The sequence below is a fragment of the Mus musculus genome, chromosome 2 (assembly GCF_000001635.26).
Source record: "Mus musculus strain C57BL/6J chromosome 2, GRCm38.p6 C57BL/6J".
NCBI lineage: Eukaryota > Metazoa > Chordata > Mammalia > Rodentia > Muridae > Mus > Mus musculus.
In genome coordinates this window covers 86,478,426-86,499,425 of record NC_000068.7, presented here as the reverse complement: position 1 = coordinate 86,499,425, position 21,000 = coordinate 86,478,426, and the positions used below count along the sequence as shown (strand labels likewise).

The 21,000-nt window shown below is 36.1% G+C and overlaps 1 protein-coding gene and 2 pseudogenes across 1 annotated transcript; 2 read left to right on the top strand and 1 right to left on the bottom strand.

Annotated features, from left to right (window-relative positions):
* On the bottom strand, positions 1,546-2,034 carry Olfr1075-ps1 (olfactory receptor 1075, pseudogene 1; annotated as a pseudogene).
* Positions 10,620-11,520, top strand: Olfr1073-ps1 (olfactory receptor 1073, pseudogene 1; annotated as a pseudogene).
* Olfr228 (olfactory receptor 228) lies at positions 15,686-16,627 on the top strand. Its single transcript, NM_146405.2, has one exon. It carries the CDS (start codon positions 15,686-15,688, stop codon positions 16,625-16,627), a length of 942 nt encoding a protein of 313 aa, NP_666517.2.
* The last annotated feature ends 4,373 nt before the right edge of the window (positions 16,628-21,000 follow it).

Genomic DNA, 21,000 nt, shown 5'->3' with positions numbered 1-21,000 from the left:
ATTGTCTCACTCCGAGAGCCTCAATAGTCCCTAATCCGGGAACCTAATAGTCTAACTGAGAACTTGAATCATCCCACTTACCTGGGAACTTTCCAGCCGGCTACCCTCACCTCTTGAAGTTCTGGACTGCAGCACTCTCTCAAAGCAGAAGTCCCCATACGGGCCACCACTTGTCACATCCCCCCAGAGCAGCAGGAAAGACGCAACACCACGTTGTCCTTCTTCAAGCAGGTTTATTCAGGAACACTTAGCATTGCAGTGCAGGAAAAGAAATCCCCCGAACAACCCCGGAGCACACCTTAAATACCCTACTGACTTCTCCCAATCACCCCAGTCACGTAACAGCAGTCCATAGGTTCACAGCAAGTGACGGAACCTCAGATGAGCTGATGAGGCATGGCACCTGAGAAGTGCAGGAGGCTGGGATGTGGCTAAGTCTAAGATAATGAGGAAGTCAGACGCAGGTCATAATACCTGGCAGCCATCCTGGGTGCCATCTCTGGGCGGCGGCCGCATACACTCCCTCACACTGGGCTAATATACACTTATCAGTGCGTGCATATCAAGTGATGGAACAACAATATGTACTAATCAGTACCCCCAGAGCTCGTGTCTTATGTAGCAGAAGATGGCCTAGTCTGCCATAATTGGGAAGAGAGGCCCCTTGGTCTTGCAAACTTTATATGCCCCAGTACAGGAGAACACCAGGGCCAAGAAGTGAGAGTGAGTGGGTAGGGGAGCAGGGCAGGGAGAGGGTATAGGGGACTTTTAGGATAGCATTTGAAATGTAAATGAAGAAAATATCTAATGAAAAATTAAAAAAAAATAGTCACTCTGGAGAATAAAGCTGTGGTTTCCTAAAGGTAACAGTTTAATATAGCTATTTACATCAGGAATGTTTTCAAAGATGATCACATTTCACCATGTTCTAAAAATCTCCATTTCTGATAGCAAATCTGTATTCATCATTCTTTATTTTACTCAAGCTGCAATCATATCACTAAAAGACCATCCAGAGACTGCCTCACCTAAGGACTCCAAACCTAGACACCATTTCTGATGCCAAAGAAGTGCTTGCTAACAAGAGCCTGAAAAAACTGTCCCTTGAGAGACCCTGCAAGAGCCTGATTAGGATGCTCACAGCCAACCATCAGACCTAGCATGGGGACCTGAAGAGAAGAGTTAAGGGAAGTATTGGAGAAGCTGAAGGGGATTGCATCCCCATAGGAAGAACAACAATATTAACTAACCAGACCCTCTAGAGCTCCCAGGGACTGAACAACCAACCAAAGATTACACATGGAGCTACACATGGCTCTAGCTATATGTGTAAAAGAATATTTCCTTATCTGGAATCATTGAAAGTGGAGTCCCTTGATTTGATGCCCCAGCATAGGAGTATGATAGGGCATTGAGGAGAGTAGGTGCATGGGTGGGATAGCACTTATAAAAGCAGGTGGAAAAAGCGCAAGAATAGTGTGCACTGCAGAGGGGAAACCGTGAAGGGTGACAATATTTGAAATGTAAAAATAAAATAAACAATAAAAAAGAAAGTCTTTACTCTGAATAGAACAGTCACAATTGTGCAGTAAACGTAAGGATTGCTACTAGTAACCAAAATATTATTCTTGACAAGAAAGCATTATAAATGCAGAGACTTGCATTGACTAGATAGTGGTCATAGGACACTGAAAGCAGAATTAAAATCTTACAAGCAATGAGCCAAACATAGAATGCTAACCATGTATCAGAAATACTAAAAGATACTGTTTTTTTTTTATCAGCAATAAAATTTCTTAAGATTTTGGTTCTAACAGCCATTGAATAAATAAGAACTGTCATAGTTATATTTCTGAGAAAGAAGTACATGCATCCAGGAGCCCACCGCGGTACTGAGGATCATGCTCAAGCTGTTTTCATGGAAACCAAATAGATGATGAGGAGCAATCAGAACAATGATGCCTATAGCTGAGGGAGATTTGTGTTATCCAACAGGATGATTTGGGTCACCACTCTGACATGTGCTTCTCCATCCTAGGTAATCTTTTTTTTTTCTTTTTTGGTAAATAAAACATCATTTTATCAACAGAATTTAGTAATTTTGGAGGAATTTTTATAAAATATTAACCTAATTTTTTCAAATTTAAATATGTAAAATTCCATCATTGATACACATATGTAACACACATATAGATGACTTAATAAACAGAAATACAGATTATAAGAAGTAGCAATCCCCTTCAGTTTCTCCAATACTTCCCTTAACTCTTCTCTGTATAGATATTTGGTTTTACAATCTTGGAGGTATGTCTCTTCTTTATATCATGTGGCAAACCAAAAACCAAAAACCAAAAACCAAAAACAACCAAAAGCCAAAAACCAAAAACCAAAAACCAAAAAAAACAAAACAAAACCAAAAACACCAAAAACCAAAAACCAAAGACTAAAAACCAAAGACCAAAAACCAAAAACCAAAAACCAAAAAAAAGAAACCCAACCAAATTCCTAAATATTCTACTTTGTGCAATATTTAGACTCTAGATATAATTAGTGGATGTTTTACTAGTTTAAACATTGAATAACGAATTTTCTGTAACACAGTGGTAAAATTTAACAATGTTCTGACATGATTATATCTGTTGCCATACTAACCTAATAAAAATTTTATATAAGTTTCTTTCATACATTTAATCATTCACAGGTAGAGAATTAATATTCTAATTGGATAATATACTTACATCAAATTTAGACATATGTTAGAGCTATAAACTGTTTTAGGAGAGTTTGAGAATATTAAAAAATAAGGGAAGAATACTTTGTTAAACTGAAACTATATTTTGAACTGTCATATTTGCTGTTAATAAACAGGTAACATTTAAAAAACAACATACGAGTCAATGAGTTTATTATCACTGTCACTGTTTCTCATTTTAAATGTTTGTATGTATCAAACACTCCTGCATCAGGCAGACCCAGTCAGGGTCCCTCAAGCCAGGGAGAATCATGGTTCTGGTACTCAGGTGGGCAAGGAGTAGGCAAGTGACAAACAGGCATTAACACAAGAGAGTGCTGGATCTGAGTATAATTTCTCAAATTGAGCATCAGACTTATATAGTTATTACAGAAGAAAACAGGGAAGTTACGTGATATATCAGCCAAGATACATTGAGGTCATTCAATGCATAATGACTCTACACAAAACAGAAAAATGCATACATAAAAGTAGCAGGAACCAGGCAGTGGTTACAACTGAGATAAAATCAGCCCTATCTAAAGTCACCTTATTCTTAGGAGCTAGATGCAAGGGCTGCATGACCCAGGTTCAAGGACTTCATGAACTAGCCAAAATTCTAGTCTATTGTATAGCCCACCACCAGGGGTCCCTTAGTAAATTATGCTATTTTTCTGGGCTTTGTGAAAGTTTGCACCAGGGAAGTTCCGTTCTTGCTAACCTTTCTATGAATAATACAATACTCCAGTTCATAAAAATATAAATTTCTTATAGTAAAAATAAAAAAAAATTCAGATCATTAAAATATATAAGTACTACTAGAACTTACAGAAACCACCACTTCTCTCTTCTATTGGCTTGTATTACAAATGATACAATGTTTTTAAAAAGGTACATTTGATAATAATTTTCTTCAGCAAGAAAGACAAACACTTGAATCTTTGTCTTATAAAGTATTTTCCAAATATTTTAGTGAGATCTGGTACAAAATAAAGAAAATTTTTCATTATCACTAGATAGTTGTCAAGTGTGTTCTTATTCTCCAGTAATTCTTTCAAAGATAGAGTGAGATTCAAACTACATTTCTCTCAGTGAATCATAAAGAAATGTTCCAGAGATGATTCATCAAATGAGGTTTCTTCTCTCTTCTCCTTTTGAAAAAAAAATTCTTTAACCTTTTTTTTTACACTAGATTTTATCCCCCTCCTAGTATACCCTCTGACTGATCCACATACCATTACTTCTCCCTCAGTCTCCAAGAGGATGTCCCCAACCCTCCATCCCCACCCTGGAGACTCCAGTCTCTTGAGGGTTACTTGCATCTTCTCTGACTGAACCCAAACCCAGACCAGGCAATCCTCTGTTGTATATGTGTTTGGGGTTTCATGCCAGCTCATGTATGCTGCCTGGTTGGTTGTTCCATGTCTGAGAGATCTTCGAAGTCGAGGATAATTGAGACTGATGGTCCTCTTACAGGGTCATCCTCCTCATCAGCTTCTCCAGCTTTTCCCTAATTCAACTACAGGGATCAGCAGCTTCTGTCCAATGGTTGGGTGTAAATATCTGACTCTTCAGCTGCTTATTGGGTCTTACACAAGGCTGTCATGATAGATCCATTTTTGTGAGCACTCCATAGTCTCAGGAATAGCATCAGGCCTTGGGGCCTCCCCTTGAACTGGATACCACTTTGTTGCCAATCCTGGAGACCTAATTTTATTCCTCTTAACTCACATGGTGGAAGGAGAAAATTGCCTATTGCAGGGTAGACATCATGCCTTGCAAGATTTAGGCACCTAAGTAGCTGAGATTATAGACCCTCCAGAAGTCTACAATAATCATTTTGATAAAAGAACACAGTGTTAATGGGACTCTAAACACTTATAGTTTAGCAACACATAAGTGTGTCTCTCAACACTCATCATAGAAGCAAGTTTTTTTGTTGTTGTTGTTTTGCAATAAATGGCATTAACAGGGACCTACAATTGCTAGGACTGTAGAAAATAAAGAACATAATGATACTCAAGCCTAAATGTGATATCTTCATCACATCACTTAATTGAAATGTGCCATCCCAGGAGAGACATGGTTATGAGGTGGGTGTAAACATTAGAACCATAGATAATAGCCAAACTGTATTTTGGTGATACCACAGGACTATTGTGCACTTAAACTGAAAATGACTATGATTACATGCACAAAAACTATCTGAAGTCATGAAGGATAAAAAGGAAAGCACAGATGAGGAAGACGTGAAGTTATAACCTTAGCTGATGTTAACTTATGATTGCTGAGTATGGGGGAGTCATTATTCTTCAGGGACATGTGCCCTGAGGGACTACCAGTGCTGTCTTGTTTTCAAATTTTAAAGGCTCATTCACTGAATTATCTCTCTATTGACATTTAACATATAGCTGTGCTTAACATATCATATAGAAAATAATTTCTCTATTTTCTATGCACCCTTGAGTATCCTAAATGTGAAGTACATTTATTAATCAAGAAACACTTTAAGCAAAACTATTGTAAATTCTGAGGTTAGTTGTTCGTTACTGTCCATAAAATCTTGATTTTCAGCTCCAGGCATTACTGTGAGTAAATCAGAATTTGAAAAATTCGTGCAATTTGCACAACACAGTAAAGAAAGGACATTTTATTAAGTAAAATGCCTTAACAAAAACAAAAACAAAAAAAAAACCTAATCTTGAATTTTGAGATTCCAGCCTCCCAAAATCCTGTGGATATTCTACAATCAAACTGAAGGAATAAAAAACATGCAAGTCGAACACATTTAATATACCTAATTCACCTTGTTTATATCTATTTTACAATCGGTGATAAAAACCTAAAGGACATGCCCCAGAGAAGTAAGGTCTAATGTTAGGAATTAGCAAAAGGGAAATCTGGTGTTTGATGGATAAAAAAACCAAAGCAAAACAAACCAAGCCAAACAAAACAACAAATATAACCCCCCCCCAAAAAAAACCCCAAACAATAAAGTCACAAACTTCAGGAATAAAGTTTTCTGTTGCTGTTCTCCAAGGACACAAATATTTTCTTTTGATTTTTTACATTTCAAATGTTACACCCATTACTGGTTTTTCCTCTTCAAACCTTCTATCCCATCCTCCCTTACCCTTCATCTTTGAGGGTGCTCCCCCATCTACTTACCCACTCATGCTCACTGCCCTAGCATTCCTCTATACTGGGTCATCAAGCCTTGACAGGACCAAGAGCCTCCACTCCAATTGATGCCAGATAAGGTCACTCCAATTGATGCCAGATAAGGCTACTTCAGCTCATTCAGTCCTTCACCTAACTACTACATTGTGGGCCATGTGCTCAATCCCCTGGTTGGATGAGAGCATCTACCTCAGTATTGGTCAGGAACTGACAGAGCCTCTCAGGAGATAGCTGTATCAGGCTCCTGTAGGCAAGCACTTCTTGTCATCTACAATAGTGTCTGGTTTGTTGTGTGCGTGTGGGATGGATCCCCAGATGGGACAGTCTCTGAATGGCCTCTCAGTCTCTACTCCACTCTTTGGCCCTGTATTTCCTTTGGACAGGAGCAATGCTGGGTTAAAATTTTGGAGATGGGTGGGTGGCCCCATCACTCAACCAGGAGGCCAGTACCTAATCTCTGGATATGGTCTTGAAATGATCTACCTCCCCTTTGGGGGCATTTCAGCTAATGTCCTCACTGTGGGCTCCAGGGAGGCTATTGCTTTCCTGGCATCTGGGGCTTTCTGGTTGCTACTCCGAGTTCCCCATGCCCCATTGCAACAGAACTCTGTTCAATTTCCTGACTCTCTGTAATCTCTTCCATCTCTTCCCATACCTGACTCTTCCCTTCTTTTTTTTTTCTTCCCTATTTTCTCTCCTCCCAAGTCCTTCCATCCTCTACTTCCCTTGGTAATTTTGTTCCCCCTTTAAAGTTTGACTGAAGCATCAACATTTGGTCTACCTTCCTCTTGAGAGTCATGTGGTCACTGAGTTTTATCATGGGTATTCCATGCTCTTTGCCTAATATACACTTATAAATATTAACTTATCAGTGAGTGTCCTTTTTTGTTGTTGTTGTTACTGTGTTACCTCACTCAGGATGATATTTTCTAGATCCATCCATTTGTCTGTAAATTTCATGAAGTCATTGTTTTCAATAGCTGAGTAGTATTCCCTCGTGTAAATGTACCACATTTTCTGCATCCATTTTACTGTTGAGGGACATCTGAGTTCTTCCAGCTCTTGGTTATTATAAATATGGCTGCTATGAACATAGTGGAGCATTTTTCCTTATTACCTGTGGGATCATCTTCTGGGTATATGCCCAGTAGTGGTATAGCTGTGACCTCAGGTAGTACTATTTCCAGTTATCAGAGTAATCACCAGACTGATTTCCAGAGTGGTTGTACCGGCTTGCAAATCCACAAACAATGAAGGAGTGTTCCTCTTTTTCTACATCCTTGCCAGTATCTGCTGTCACCTGAGTTTTTGATCTTAGCCATTCTGACTGGTGTGAGGTGCAATCTTAGGGTTGTTTTGATTCACATTTTCCTAATGACTAAGGATGTTGAACAGTGCTGAACATGTTTAGGTGCTTCTCAGGCATTCAGTATTCCTCATTTGAGAATTCTTTGTTTAGCTTTGTACCCCATTTTAATAGGGTTATTTGGTTCTTCTGGAGTCTAACTTCTTGAGTTCTTTTTATATATTGGATAATTCACAGACCACATGAAAATCAAGAAGAGGAAGACCACAGTGTGGATACTTCGGTCTCTCTTAGAAGGGGTATCAAAATACCCATGTGAGGAGATACAGAGAAAAAGTGTGGAGCAGAAACTGAGGGAAAAGCCATTCAGAATTAAAATTTGCTTCTTTGATGAGTGTTAGGAGATCCACTTATCTGTGTGTGTAAGTCTTCAATTGTCTTTTCAAAACAATTTCTGTTAGAATCTTCATCACATATTCTCTTCAATGGACAAAGCCTTGCTCGGCTCAGGTTTTTAATATCCTGAAATGTTGACAGATATGATTTGTATACTGTCAGAGTTATTTCACTTCTTGAATCCAGTGGGTTCCCAAGAGCAAATCAGGTTTTCAAGATTGGCAACAAGCAACTTTTTGTAGCTGAACCATCCCTGGAAAAGTTCCTCATTGTTTCTTGAGAAAAACAGAGTTTGGATCTCACAAAAGATGTGAGAAAAAAATTACCATAGAATAAGAAGCTAATTACCAATAGATTTACTATAATGACATTTAAAAATCAATTTTGTGGTATAGATCACTAAACTACCCAGTAAAATATTTTATAAGATACAGTTCAGGTGCTTGTCTTTTTTTATTGGAAAACTGATATTCTATTTATTTAATTCTTTTAACTTTTATCATTGTAAAACAAACCAATAGAAAAGGGGAGAATAGGTAGCTTCTGGAATTTCTAGAGGTATTTATGTATTTTAATGATATGATGATTTCATATTTAATATGTGAAGAGTATATTTCAATGAAAGATCACCAGAGGCACAAGGAAGATATTCGACAACATATTAGAAACCACACTGTATCACTTTATGCCATAAAAACAGTAGGCATAAAAAGAACTCACCTTTAAACAAGATGTTCAAACTGACATCATTGCACTGTGTTCAGAGGCTAATGTGGTTACATTTCTTGTCTCCTATGTATGATTTATTTCTTTTTTTCCTGTTGAGAGAATACTGAGGCATGCATTTTTCAATATTTTTATCTGCCATTTTCTTGTAATTTTTTTTAATAATGCGCCTCCTGAGAATAGAGTTATTTGCACTGTGTCCAATATCTTATCGGGAAGATGATCATATGCTAACAGGAGGATTTTCTGTTATAACAATGAATCATTTCAAATACCACCTACAACATTTTATTTTTCACTATGATGTTCGTGTACCACAATCAATCAAACAATAGGAAGCAGTCACATTTATTGTTGGCATTTTAAAACATATATTCTCTTTCAGAAATCTTGTTTATCAAAGAGGAATTTTGACAAGTCATCATATAACCAATTTAAGTATGTTTTCTTTCAATTTTAAAAACAATTCTTCATATATTCCTAGATCAGTTCTGAGCTATAACATATATCTTTGTTATATAAATATATAAATGAATTATACAAAAAATTACCTATCAATGAAAGATTAAATTATTTAATGAAGGAAACTTGTATTCAATTTTGTTATACTAAAAATGGATGCAGAGATATAATCCTAAATAACAGACTTGTTAAATTTTACCATTGGGTGGTACAAGTAGATGCTAGGTTAGCTGTGTGTCTCATGTGTTTCAGGACCAGTTTCTCATTTGCTCATCATTTTAGATCTAACTAAAAACAAAAGCCTTTATTCTATGGGCTGTGTACATCCATATATGAGAGACTTTTTTTTCCAGGTACATTATTGTACCCAATGACTGAACTAGTGGGTAATATATTTCTGTACTGTGGTTGTAAAGCACAGAATCCCATATTTAGTGTCTGTTCATCTTTTTAGTAAAAAGTACAAATTCTTCTTAGTTCTATGTATGCTGAGGAGGTATTCTATTCATGATTATTTTTTGTTTTGTTTTATTTTGTTTTGTTTTTGTTTTTTGAGACAGGGTTTCTCTGCATCACCCAGGCTGTCCTGGAACTCATTCTGTAGACCAGACTGGCCTCGAACTCAACATAGCCACCTGCCTCTGCTTCCCATGTACTGGGATTAAAGGCATATGCCACCACTGCCAGGAAATGAACTGTATTTTAAATGTATGTTTCTGTACACTAGTTCAAGGTGAAAGGTGATCGCATAGATGTGCTGTATGGTTTATTTTTCTTCAAATAAGGACAACTCCAAGTGTGATGTGCTACAATATTTTCATTAATTTACCTAAAATACATTGACTAAGTGTTATGATACTGCTGTCTGTTTTGGCTACAGGTTTTAGGATTTTATACATCTACATATGTAACAAGGGTGTCTAAATTATTGAAAATCTCTCAGTAGATGTGTGTATTATAATTGGCATGAATGTTATATAGCAAAACAAAATATAATTATGTCAAAATACAATTTTATTTTTATGAGAAATAAAATGAAAAAGGCAATAATATTTTTCCAAGTCTATGAAATTTCAAACTTCTACAGTTTTTGAAGTTTTATTTTTAAGAATTTCAGCTATACATGTCTGAGGTATTTGTCAAAAGACACAATTCCCTGTCAGGAGCCATGGCCTCAGGCATGGCCTTGTGGATATTTTTTAGCTTATATAAACAATCCTGAGAGAACATTCATGGTCATAACAGTAAGAATGTTTGTGGGTAAAGAGGACACAGTGACCGTTGGTTCCAGGAGCTGAAGACTGCCACCTTCAGAGAGCCTCCTGGCTCTTCCCTGATCCCATGGAGCCTCCTCTTGTTTATGGTTATATTGCCATTCCTGAATAAAGTTTTTCAGAGCTTGATCAGTATAATTAATTGGCTTGTTCTCATTCTCCATGTCTCCTCTCTCTCTCTCTCTCTCCCTCTCTCCCTCTCCCTCTCTCTCTCTCTCTCTCTCTCTCTCTCTCTCTCTCTCTCTCTCTCTTCTGCCCTGTGTGCCTGCTGATTATCCCTGTATGACAGGGCAGTTTTCTGTCTTAGTTTTACACTAAACATGATTAATATGACAGTTTATGTTTTACTTGGCATGGAAATTTAATACAGGCAATGATGTGATGCAATTCTGTATGTATGCCATTATTGTACAGATGGATTCATATTCAAATATTTTATAAGTATATAATTTATATGTTTGGAAAATAAATAATTCTATATGTTTGAAAATTACTGTTGATGCTGGTGCCTTTATTCAGAACAGGCTTTCTGATCTTCTCTAACGGAGAAATATAATCTCACAATGGTGACTGAATTCATCCTGGTGGGCATCACTTACCACCCTGAGTTTCAGGTACCATTGTTTGGACTGTTCCTCATCATTTATCTGACCTCACTGGTTGGCAACTTGGGCATAATCATCCTTGCCATGGTGGATTCCAGGCTGCAAACACCCATGTACTTCTTTCTCAGACATCTTGCTACTATAGATCTTGGTTGGAGACCAAAATGTTAAACAATTTTCTTGTAGATCAAAATACAATATCATTTTATGCCTGTGCTATCCAGTTATCTTTCTTTAGTATGTTCACTATTAAGAAATATTTTATTCTTTCTGCAATGTCTTATGACTGTTATTTGGCCTTCTGTAAACCACTCCTCTACACTATCATCATGTGATAAGCAATATGGGCATGATCCTCATTACTATTGTGGACTCCAGGCAGAAAACACCCATGAACATTTTCTTCAGACATGTAGCAACTACAATTTTCATTTATTAAACAGCTATCAATACCAAAATTTTGAGATATTTTATTGTGGATCAAAAACAGAATCTTTTAGACTTTTTGCTTCACAAATTAGCCTTCTGTATTTTCCCCATAGGTTGTGAGCCTTTTATTATTTTATAATCTCTGTGCCCAGTATGTGGCCAGTAGCAGCAAACCTCTGCTTTTATGGTCATCATATCAAAAAGAGTTTGTTGGTGTCTAGTGGCGATCATTATCTTTACCTGACAACTTTGCCTGTTATAATGAAAATTAAGATGTTTTCTTTGTTTTTCTGTGTGCACAAGTCATCAGTAATTTCTAATGCAACAGTCTTCCTTTTTAACGTTGCTCTGTTCGAATATTCACAAAATTGAACAGATCATTTGATCTCTTCAGCTTTTTTCCCTCTTTTCTAATTTAATGAAGTTTATGCAATTGAAACCTTACCCTATGTATAACTTAATTAAGGATTATTTCATTCAGCATGCTATTCATTATGTTCATCCCTGTTAACATAGCTTGCATTTTTAAATGTAGAATAATACACTTTTGTTTGTATATATTATACTACTCTACTGCTTGTATAAATGATTTTTGTGTTTATCCATCTATGACTGGATATTTTATTTTTTATATCTTAGAAATTACATATATTGCAATAAAGAAGAGCACATATTTAACCTTTGGTATCTAGACTCAATACTTTATTATATGTATTTGTCAATAAGAATGTTGGCTTATACAACAAATAAGTAAATCACAGTTGATGACAAATTAATCCTGAGAGTTGATAACCTCCAGGCATTCATTATCTCATTAGACTTTCAAACGTTTGCCTGCAATTAATAAATTTTTGTGTTTCCTCAGGGAGAGTCTCTATGGTTTAAAAACACACAAAATTGGAAGCTAAGAACCACAATGGGAAATGAAGACAAGATTTTTACTGCAGGTAACAAACTGTCACAAAATTCTTAAACTACAAAGTTCTGTAGTTTAAGAATTAGAAAGATGTGGACTTTTTTTCTAAGGTTTCAACATCTAGAGGGATCATTTGATGCTTGGTATCTATTCTTTCTAATATTCTAAAAGCCTTGGCAGCAATAATACATCTTCATTTCTTTATTTTATGCTATTTTTAAAACATTTATTTTCCTGAGGTTGAGAGCAAATAGTATTAACAATCTTTTAAACATACACAGAAATATTTTCTTAGATAAAATATTTTTCTCTCTCTCTCCTTTCCTCTCATTCTCTCTCTCTCTCTCTCTCTCTCTCTCTCTCTCTCTCTCTCTCCCTCTCTCTCTCTCTCTCTCTCTCTCTCTCTCTCTCTCTCTCACACACACACACACACACAATTTTATAATAGTGAAGGCCTAGAAAAGATAGAAAGTAATTAATGTGATGTAATTTCATTTAAAGAAAAAAAATTGATAATTCAAGTGCTAAGTCTACTTTTATGTTTTTTTTTAAAGAATCCTAAATTATATTTGGCTGAGATTTACTGAGTATTCCCTACAAATATAATCCTAAAGCAGGAGTGGTGGAGCATCTAAGATAAAGAAAATAACTAGTCACAGAGTGACAGAAGAGAGAGAGAGGAATTAGAATAATATTTGATAATACATTATGGAAATGCTATAATAAAACCCAAGTTAACCTCTCTTAAATAATTGAAAAGTTAATTGTTAGAAAAAAGGTATAGATGCGATTCCTTTTTAATCTTATAAATATTTACACTATACTAATCAATAGATCAATTAATTGTTAGTGAGTTTGTGCAGAGGATAGGTTTATGAATCAGTTCTCCCCTTCCATCCTTGTGTCCTGTTGACCAGACTCAGGTCCCCACACTAAGCAGTTTTACCTGTGGAGAGATCTCTCTGAACAATTTCTGATTCTTCATTGAGGGGAAGTATTGAGTTTAAATTTCACAAGGGGTATGAAAACCATTAAATGAGAGTCAAAAGCTACTCACTATACTTTTATGACAATGTGAAAGCTTCTTTTTTTGTACTAAATACAATTAAAATTTGTGAAATATAGTTTTGAAAAATAGCATCCAAGTATCAGTGAACAAAAGAATATATACTAAAGAGTGCTTTTCTTTACATTGAGTCCTAAATCTTTTCAGAGGAAAACTTTTAGGTCTGACCTGATCTATAAGAAAATTGGTAGTAAGTGTACTTAATTTTTGTCCTTTACACCATTACAAATCACACTAATACAAAATGGACCATGACTACATATTATTCAGTTATGTAATTACTAATGTTTGTATGCTAATGATATGAAGTGTTTTGTGGAGAATAGAATACTATAAGGAAACCACAGTTTAAAACAACCGATTAAGTGAGTGAAGTGTCAATCAAATACAATCAGCTGTATACAACACACTGACTGCTGGAGGATTTCATTCTCATTTACCCAGAGGCTGCACTTTATGCCATGATTACCATGGTAACTCATATTAGTTTTTACTTTACTCAGAAAACATTAACATACATCCATTTTCACAAAAGTCAAAATTCTGTCTTGTGATTTTTCTCTCTTGGTAATGTGCAAGAGGACTGAACAGATACACTTACTCTTAGGTTTCTTCAAATCAAGAAAATCTGAGTGTAATGAGTAACCATAAGCTTATTCATTGATCTGACCAATAGGGAGCGTGATAAAAACTCCAGATCTTCTATTTTAATATGCTTAGATTCCGTAGATCTATATATATAAGTATAGTTATTTGCCTTTTTAAAAGGTCTTAGTAGGTATATGTACTATTATTTGCAAATGTCTTACATATAATCAAAAATACACAATTATTAAGTGCTACAATATGGTAGTAACCATATCAGCAATGAATACATAAGAAACAACTTTATATATATATATATATATATATATATATATATATATATATGTATATGTGTGTGTGTGTGTGTGTGTGTGTATGTATATATTTTTAAATTAGGTACTTTCTTCATTTAGATTTCAAATGCTATCCCCAAAATCCCACATACCCTCCCCCCCACTCCCCTCCCCACCCACTCCCACTTCTTGGTACTGGCATTCCCCTGTACTGAGGCATATAAAGTTTGCAAGACCAATGGGCCTCTCTTTCCACTGATGGCAGACTAGGCCATCTTCTGATACATATGCAGCTAGAGACACGAGCTCCAGGGGATACTGGTTAGTTCATATTGTTGTTCCAATTGTAGGGTTGCAGACCCCTTCAGATCCTTGGGTACTTTCTCTAGCTCCTCCATTGGGGGCCCTGTGATCCATCCAATAGCTGACTGTGAGCATCCACTTCTGTGTTTGCTAGGCCCAAGAATAGCCTCACAAGAGACAGGTATATCAGGGTCCTTTCAGCAAAATCTTGCTAGTGTATGCAATGGTTTCAGCGTTTGGAAGCTGATTATGGGATGGATCCCTGGGTATGGCAGTCTCTAGATGGTCCATCCTTTCGTCTCAGCTTCAAAACTTTGTCTCAGTAACTCCTTCCATGGGAGTTTTGTTCTCAATTCTAAGAAGGGGCAAAGTGTCCACACTTGGGTCTTCGTTCTTCTTGAGTTTCATGTAAGAAACAACTTTTAATCAATATTCTACCAATAACTATTTATAAATTAAAGACCTGACTTTCTTTGTCTTATATATAAGCAGATAGATAGATAGATAGATAGATAGATAGATAGATAGATAGATAGATAGATACTTTCCGTCTTTCCTAATTCAACAACTGGGGTCAGCTGCTTTTGTCCATTGGTTGGGTACAACTATCTGCCTCTGACTCTTTAAGCTGTTCTTTGGGAATTCTGGCATACGGTCATGCTAGGTCCCTTATTCTGAGTGTTCCATAGCCTCAGGAATACTGTCAGACCTTGGTACCTCCCCGTGAGCTGGATCCCACTTTGTACCTGTCGCTGGAGCTTCTTTTCCTCAGGTTCCTCTCCATTTCCATGCCCGTAATCCTTTCAGACAGGAACAATTATGGGTTAAAGTTGTGACTGTGGGATGCCCCCTCCTTCCCTCACTTGAGGCCATGTCTTCCTGCTGGAGGTGGGCTCTGTAAGTTCCCTCTCCCTACTGTTGAGCATTTCATCTAAGGTTCCTCCCTTTGAATCCTGAGAGTCTATCACATGCCAGGTCTCTGGTGCGTTCAGAATGGTTCAACCTGAGAGTATTATGGTTTGAGACTGGATGACTTCTTGCCTAGATATTAGGTATAGAAGAATCTTTTCCAGATTAACTAATTGTATTGAATTTAAGTGAATGCTCTCAATATAGTTAGGAAAAGCAAATATCATTGGCAGATAATTACAGTTTTCTCTGATTTAAGCTCTTATTGATATGGGACTAAAGATTCATATTTGTTCATTTTGAATCACATGTTTACATATGTATATATGTAGATGTACATAAAGGTGTATATACACTTTAAGAGATTTTTTTTTCAAAATAAATTCGAGTGTTTGGAGATATTTTATTTACTCTACCTTAGATAATAAAACTTCACCAAATGACATTAGAAATCTATTGACCATGCAATGATTTCCATTCAAAACAGAATTTCACATAAACTCAATGAAAAAACAAAACTTCACAATGGTGACTGAATTCATTCTTGTGGGCATCACTGACTGCCCTGAGCTGCAGGCTCCATTGTTTGGACTGTTCCTCATCATTTATCTGATCACACTGGTGGGCAACTTGGGCATGATCATCCTTACCATGGTGGATTCCAGGCTACAAACACCCATGTACTTCTTTCTAAGACACCTCGCTACTACTGACCTTGGTTATTCAACAGCTGTGGGACCAAAAATGTTAAGAAATTTTCTTGTAGAACAAAATACAATATCATTTTATATTTGTGCTGTCCAGTTAACTTTCTTCAATATGTTCATTGTTAGTGAATTTTTTATTCTGTCTGCAATGTCTTATGACCGCTATGTCGCCATTTGTAAACCACTCCTCTATAATGTCATTATGTCACAAAGAGTGTGTTGGGTTCTAGTGGCCATTCCTTACATTTACAGTATATTTGTTGCTCTCCTAATCAGCATAAATATTTTTTCTTCATCCTTCTGTGGACACAATATTATCAGTCATTTCTATTGTGATGGTCTCCCCTTGATATCTCTGCTCTGCTCATATAGAAAAGAAAATGAAATGATAACTTTTATTTTATCAATTATTAACTTGATTACTTCACCACTGGTCATTCTTGCTTCCTATCTGCTCATTCTCAGAGCTATTCTCAGGATGAACTCTGCTGAAGGCAGGCAGAAGGCTTTTTCTACCTGTGGGTCTCATCTGACAGTGGTCACTGTCTTCTATGGGACTTTGATATTTATGTATGTGCAACCTAAGTCCAGTGACTCCTTAAAAACTGACAAGGTGGCTTCTATCTTTTATGCCCTAATAATCCCCATGTTAAATCCCTTGATCTACAGCTTGAGGAATAAAGATGTAAAATCTGCTCTTAGAAAAACAGGGAAAACCATACAAAATATCTTCTCCTAGAACTCACATTCAAGGTTATAATTTTTCAAATCAAGTATATTTAATTTCTTTATAATTTTTAGTGAAGTAATCAGTAAAAAAATTAATGTTTCCCTAAAGCAAAACAGTTTATACACAATACATTGAAGTAATAAATTATCAGAGTGAATTTTTTAAGTCTACAAAGGAAAGTAACATAGTATTTGTTGTGTATAAGAAATACTAAGACAGGTGTCTTTAGTATCTCACATTAATTTTGTTACTTTAACTTTACAAAAGTTCTCTGGTGTTTACTCATGGCTGTGTATTTATTGATATGAAATGCACTATTAATATCTTTAGTATGTACACTGATTTGTTATTGACATATAGTTCTATGTTAAGTGTTTTAAAAAATCTTCTTCATCACTCTGTCAGATTTGTGAAGCCTATCCCATTGATGTGAAGGTTCCAGTAATAATCAAGCACGCACATGGCTTAATTCCAGAGAGAATCTTATATCATCATAATTTCACATTATATTTCTTTCATATCACATTATATATATATTGTGATAGAAATATTTAATACCATATTTTTAGCGGTTAAATAGTTTATGATTTCAATATATCATCTAATATTGTATATTTTCCAGTTCTGTGTGTGTTTGTACATGTGTGTTTATATATGTGTGTGTTTGTGTGTGTGTGTTTGTGCGTGTGTGTGTGTGTGTGTGTGTGTGTGTGTGTGTTAGATGACTTAACTCTTTCTATGGCATTTACCTGTACTTCCCTTGTGTCTTGTTATTGAATTAATCTTCATTCATTAATTAACATTTCTCTTTACTGAATAATTTATTGTTGTCTTTCTAAATGTAAATGATACATATTATTAGTGTATTTATTATACCAAATTACACTAAACTAAATTATATGATACTACATTATGTAAGTACACATGTTATATTAAAACATGTTCATTATACTTATTTTTGGTTATTGAATGAAATTCCAACCTTATAATTATTTGGAGTATGGAGGCAGAACACATCAAAAAGTTCATTAACCATGATCAGGTAGGCTTCACCCTAGGGATGCAGGGATGTTTCTATAAATGGAAATCCATCAAGATAATTCACTACATAAACAAACTCAAAGAAAAAAACCACATGATCAATTCATTAGACGCTGAAAATTCATTTTACAAAATTCAACATCCTTTCATATTAAAACTGTTAGAATGATCAGGAATTCAAGGCAGATACCTAAACTTAGTAAAAGCAATATAGAGAAAACCAGTAGCCAGCATTAAAATAATTGGATAAAAACTTGGAGAATTCCCACTAAAATCAGGGACTAGACAAGGCTGCCCACTCTCTCCCTATCTACTCAATATAGTACTTGAAGTTATAGCTAGACCAATTAGACAACAAAAGGGAGTCAAATGGATACAAAATGAAAAGGTAGAAGTCAAAATATAACTATTTGCAGATAATATGATAGTATACTTAAATGACCACAAAAATTCCACCAGAGAACTCCTAAACTGGTAAACAACTTCAGCAAAGTTGCTGGATAAAAAATTAATTAAAACAAACCAGGCGTCTTCTCACCTACAGAGGATAAAAGGGCTGAGGAAGAAATTAGGGAAAGGATGCTGTTCACAATAGTCACAAACAATATAAAATATCTTGATGTGACTCTAACCAAAGAAGTAAAAGATCTGTACAGCAAGCACTTTAAAACTTTGAAGAAAAAAATTGAAGAAGACCTTAGAAGAAGGAGTGATCTCCCATGCTCATGGATTGGCAGGATTAATATAGTAAAAATGGCCATCTTGCCAGGAAAAAAAAATCTACTATTAGAGTTCAGTCCCCATTGATTCCAAATCAATTCTTTGTAGCGTAAGACAAAGCAATTCTCAATTTCATTTGGAATAATGAAAACCCAGGATTGCAAAAACTATTCTCAACAATAAAAGAATTTCTGGGGGAATCAGCATCCCTGACTTTAAGCTGTACTCTTGAGGAATAGTGATAAAAATATTGCATGATACCAGTAAAGTTGTTTATCAGTTTAGGAGTTCTCTGGTGGAATTTTTGTGGTCATTTAAGTATACTATAATATTATCTGCAAATAGTCATATTTTGACTTCTACCTTTTTGAATTGACAGGCAGGTTCATAAACCGAATAGAATTGAAGACCCAGAAATGAAACCACACACCTATGGTCACTTGATCTTTGCAAAGAATCAAAAACCATCCAGTGGAAAAAAGATAGCATTTTCAACAAATGTAGCTGATTCAACTGGTGGTCAACATGTAGAAGAATGCAAATTGACCCATTCTTATCTCCCTGTATAAAGCTCAAGTCCAAGTGGATCAAGAACCTCCACAATAAATAAATAAATAAATAAATAAATAAATAAATAAATAAATAAATAAAACAAAAAACCCAGATACACTGAATCTAATAGAAGAAGTGTGGAGAAGAGCCTTAATCACATGGGCACACAATCACAAAAGAAGTCACTTGACGTGCACTCATTGATAAGTGGATATTAGCCCAGAAACTTAGACTACCCGAGATAAAATTTGCAAAGCACAAGAAAATCAAGAAGAAGGAAGACCAATATGTGGATACTTCATTCCTCCTTAGAATAGGGAACAAAATACCCATGAAAGGAGTAACAGAGACAAAGTTTGGAGCTAAGACGAAAGGATGGACTATCTAGAGACTACCCCACCTGGGGATCCATCCAATAATCAGCCACCAAACCCAGACACTATTGCATTTGCCAGCAAAATTTTGCTGAAGGGACCCTGATATAGCTGTCTCTTGTGAGGCTATGCCAGTGCCTGGCAAATACAGAAGTGGATGCTCACTGTCATCTATAGGATGGAACAGAGGGCCCCCAATGGAGGAGCTAGAGAAAGTACCCAAGGAGCTGAAGGGGTCTGCAACCCTATAGGTGGAACAACAATATGAACTAAACAGTAGCCCCAGAGCTCATTCTCTAGCTGCATATGTAGCAGAAGATGGCCTAGTTGGCCATCATTGGGAAGAGAGGCCCCTTGGTCTTGCAAACTTTATATGCCCCAGTGCAGGGGAATGTCAGAGCCAAGAAGTGAGATTGGGTGGGTAGGAGAACAGGGCGGGGTGAGGGTATAGGGAACTTTCAGGATAGCATTTGAAATGTAAATAAAGAAAATATCTAATAAAAAAAGAAAAATGAACACCAATAGCTGATGCTCTTAGATCAGTATTTAACAAATGGGACTTCATAAAATTGCAAGGCAAAGGACACTGTCAATAGGACAAAACAGCAACCAACATAGTGGGAATAGATCTTTCCCAATCCTATATACCATAGAGGGATAATATTCAATATGTACAATAAATTCAAGAAGTTAGACTTCAGAAAAGCAATTAACCCTATTAGAAAATGGAGGGAGCAGAGATAAGCAGAGAATTCTCAACTGAGGATAGTCAAATTGCTAAGAAGCACCTAAAGAAATGTTCATTGATATTTTCTTTATTTACATTTCAAATTTTATCCCCTTCTCTGGTTTCCCCTCTGAAAAGCCCCTATACCCTTTCCCCTCCAACTGCTCACGAACCCATGCACTCTGCTTCCTGGCCCTGGTATTCCCCTAGGCCATCCTCTGCTACATATACAGCTAGAGCCAAATGACACATTTGGGATGTAAATTACTTACTTAATGAAAAACAATAAATAAATGAAAAATAAAAGATTATATTATTTAAAAATAAAAGAAATGTTCAAAATCCTTAGTCATCAGGGAAATGCAAATCAAAACGACCCCAAGATTCCAAATCACACCGTTCAGAATGGCTAAGATCAAGAACTCAGGTGACAGCAGATGTTGGTGAGGATTTGGAGAAAATGAACACTCCTCTATTTCTGGTGGGATTGCAAGCTGGTACAACCACTCTGGAAATCAGTCTGGCTTTACTTCTGAAAACTGGATATAGTACTGCCTAATTTCCCAGCTATACCACTCCTGGACATATACCAAGAAGATGCTCTAACATGTAATAAGAACACATGTTCCACTCTGTTCATAGCAGCCATATTTATATCAGCCAGAAGCTGGAAACAACCTAGATGTCCCTCAACAGGGAAATGGATAGAGAAATTGTGGTATATTTACACAATGGAACACTACTCAGCTACAATGAAAACAATGACTTCATGAAATTTGCAAGCAAATTGATGAATCTAGAAAATACCATCCTGAGTGAAGTAACACAGTAACAAAAATAGACACTCACTGATAAGTGTATACTCATAAGTGTATATTAGGCAAAGAGTATGGAATACCCATGATACAACTCAGTGACCACATGACTCTCAAGAGGAAGTTAGACCAAATATGGATGCTTCAGTCAAA

Bases quoted from the DNA above. Each gene is read 5' to 3' on its own strand.
- Olfr228 (NM_146405.2), top strand. From the start codon at position 15,686: ATGAAAAAACAAAACTTCACAATGGTGACTGAATTCATTCTTGTGGGC.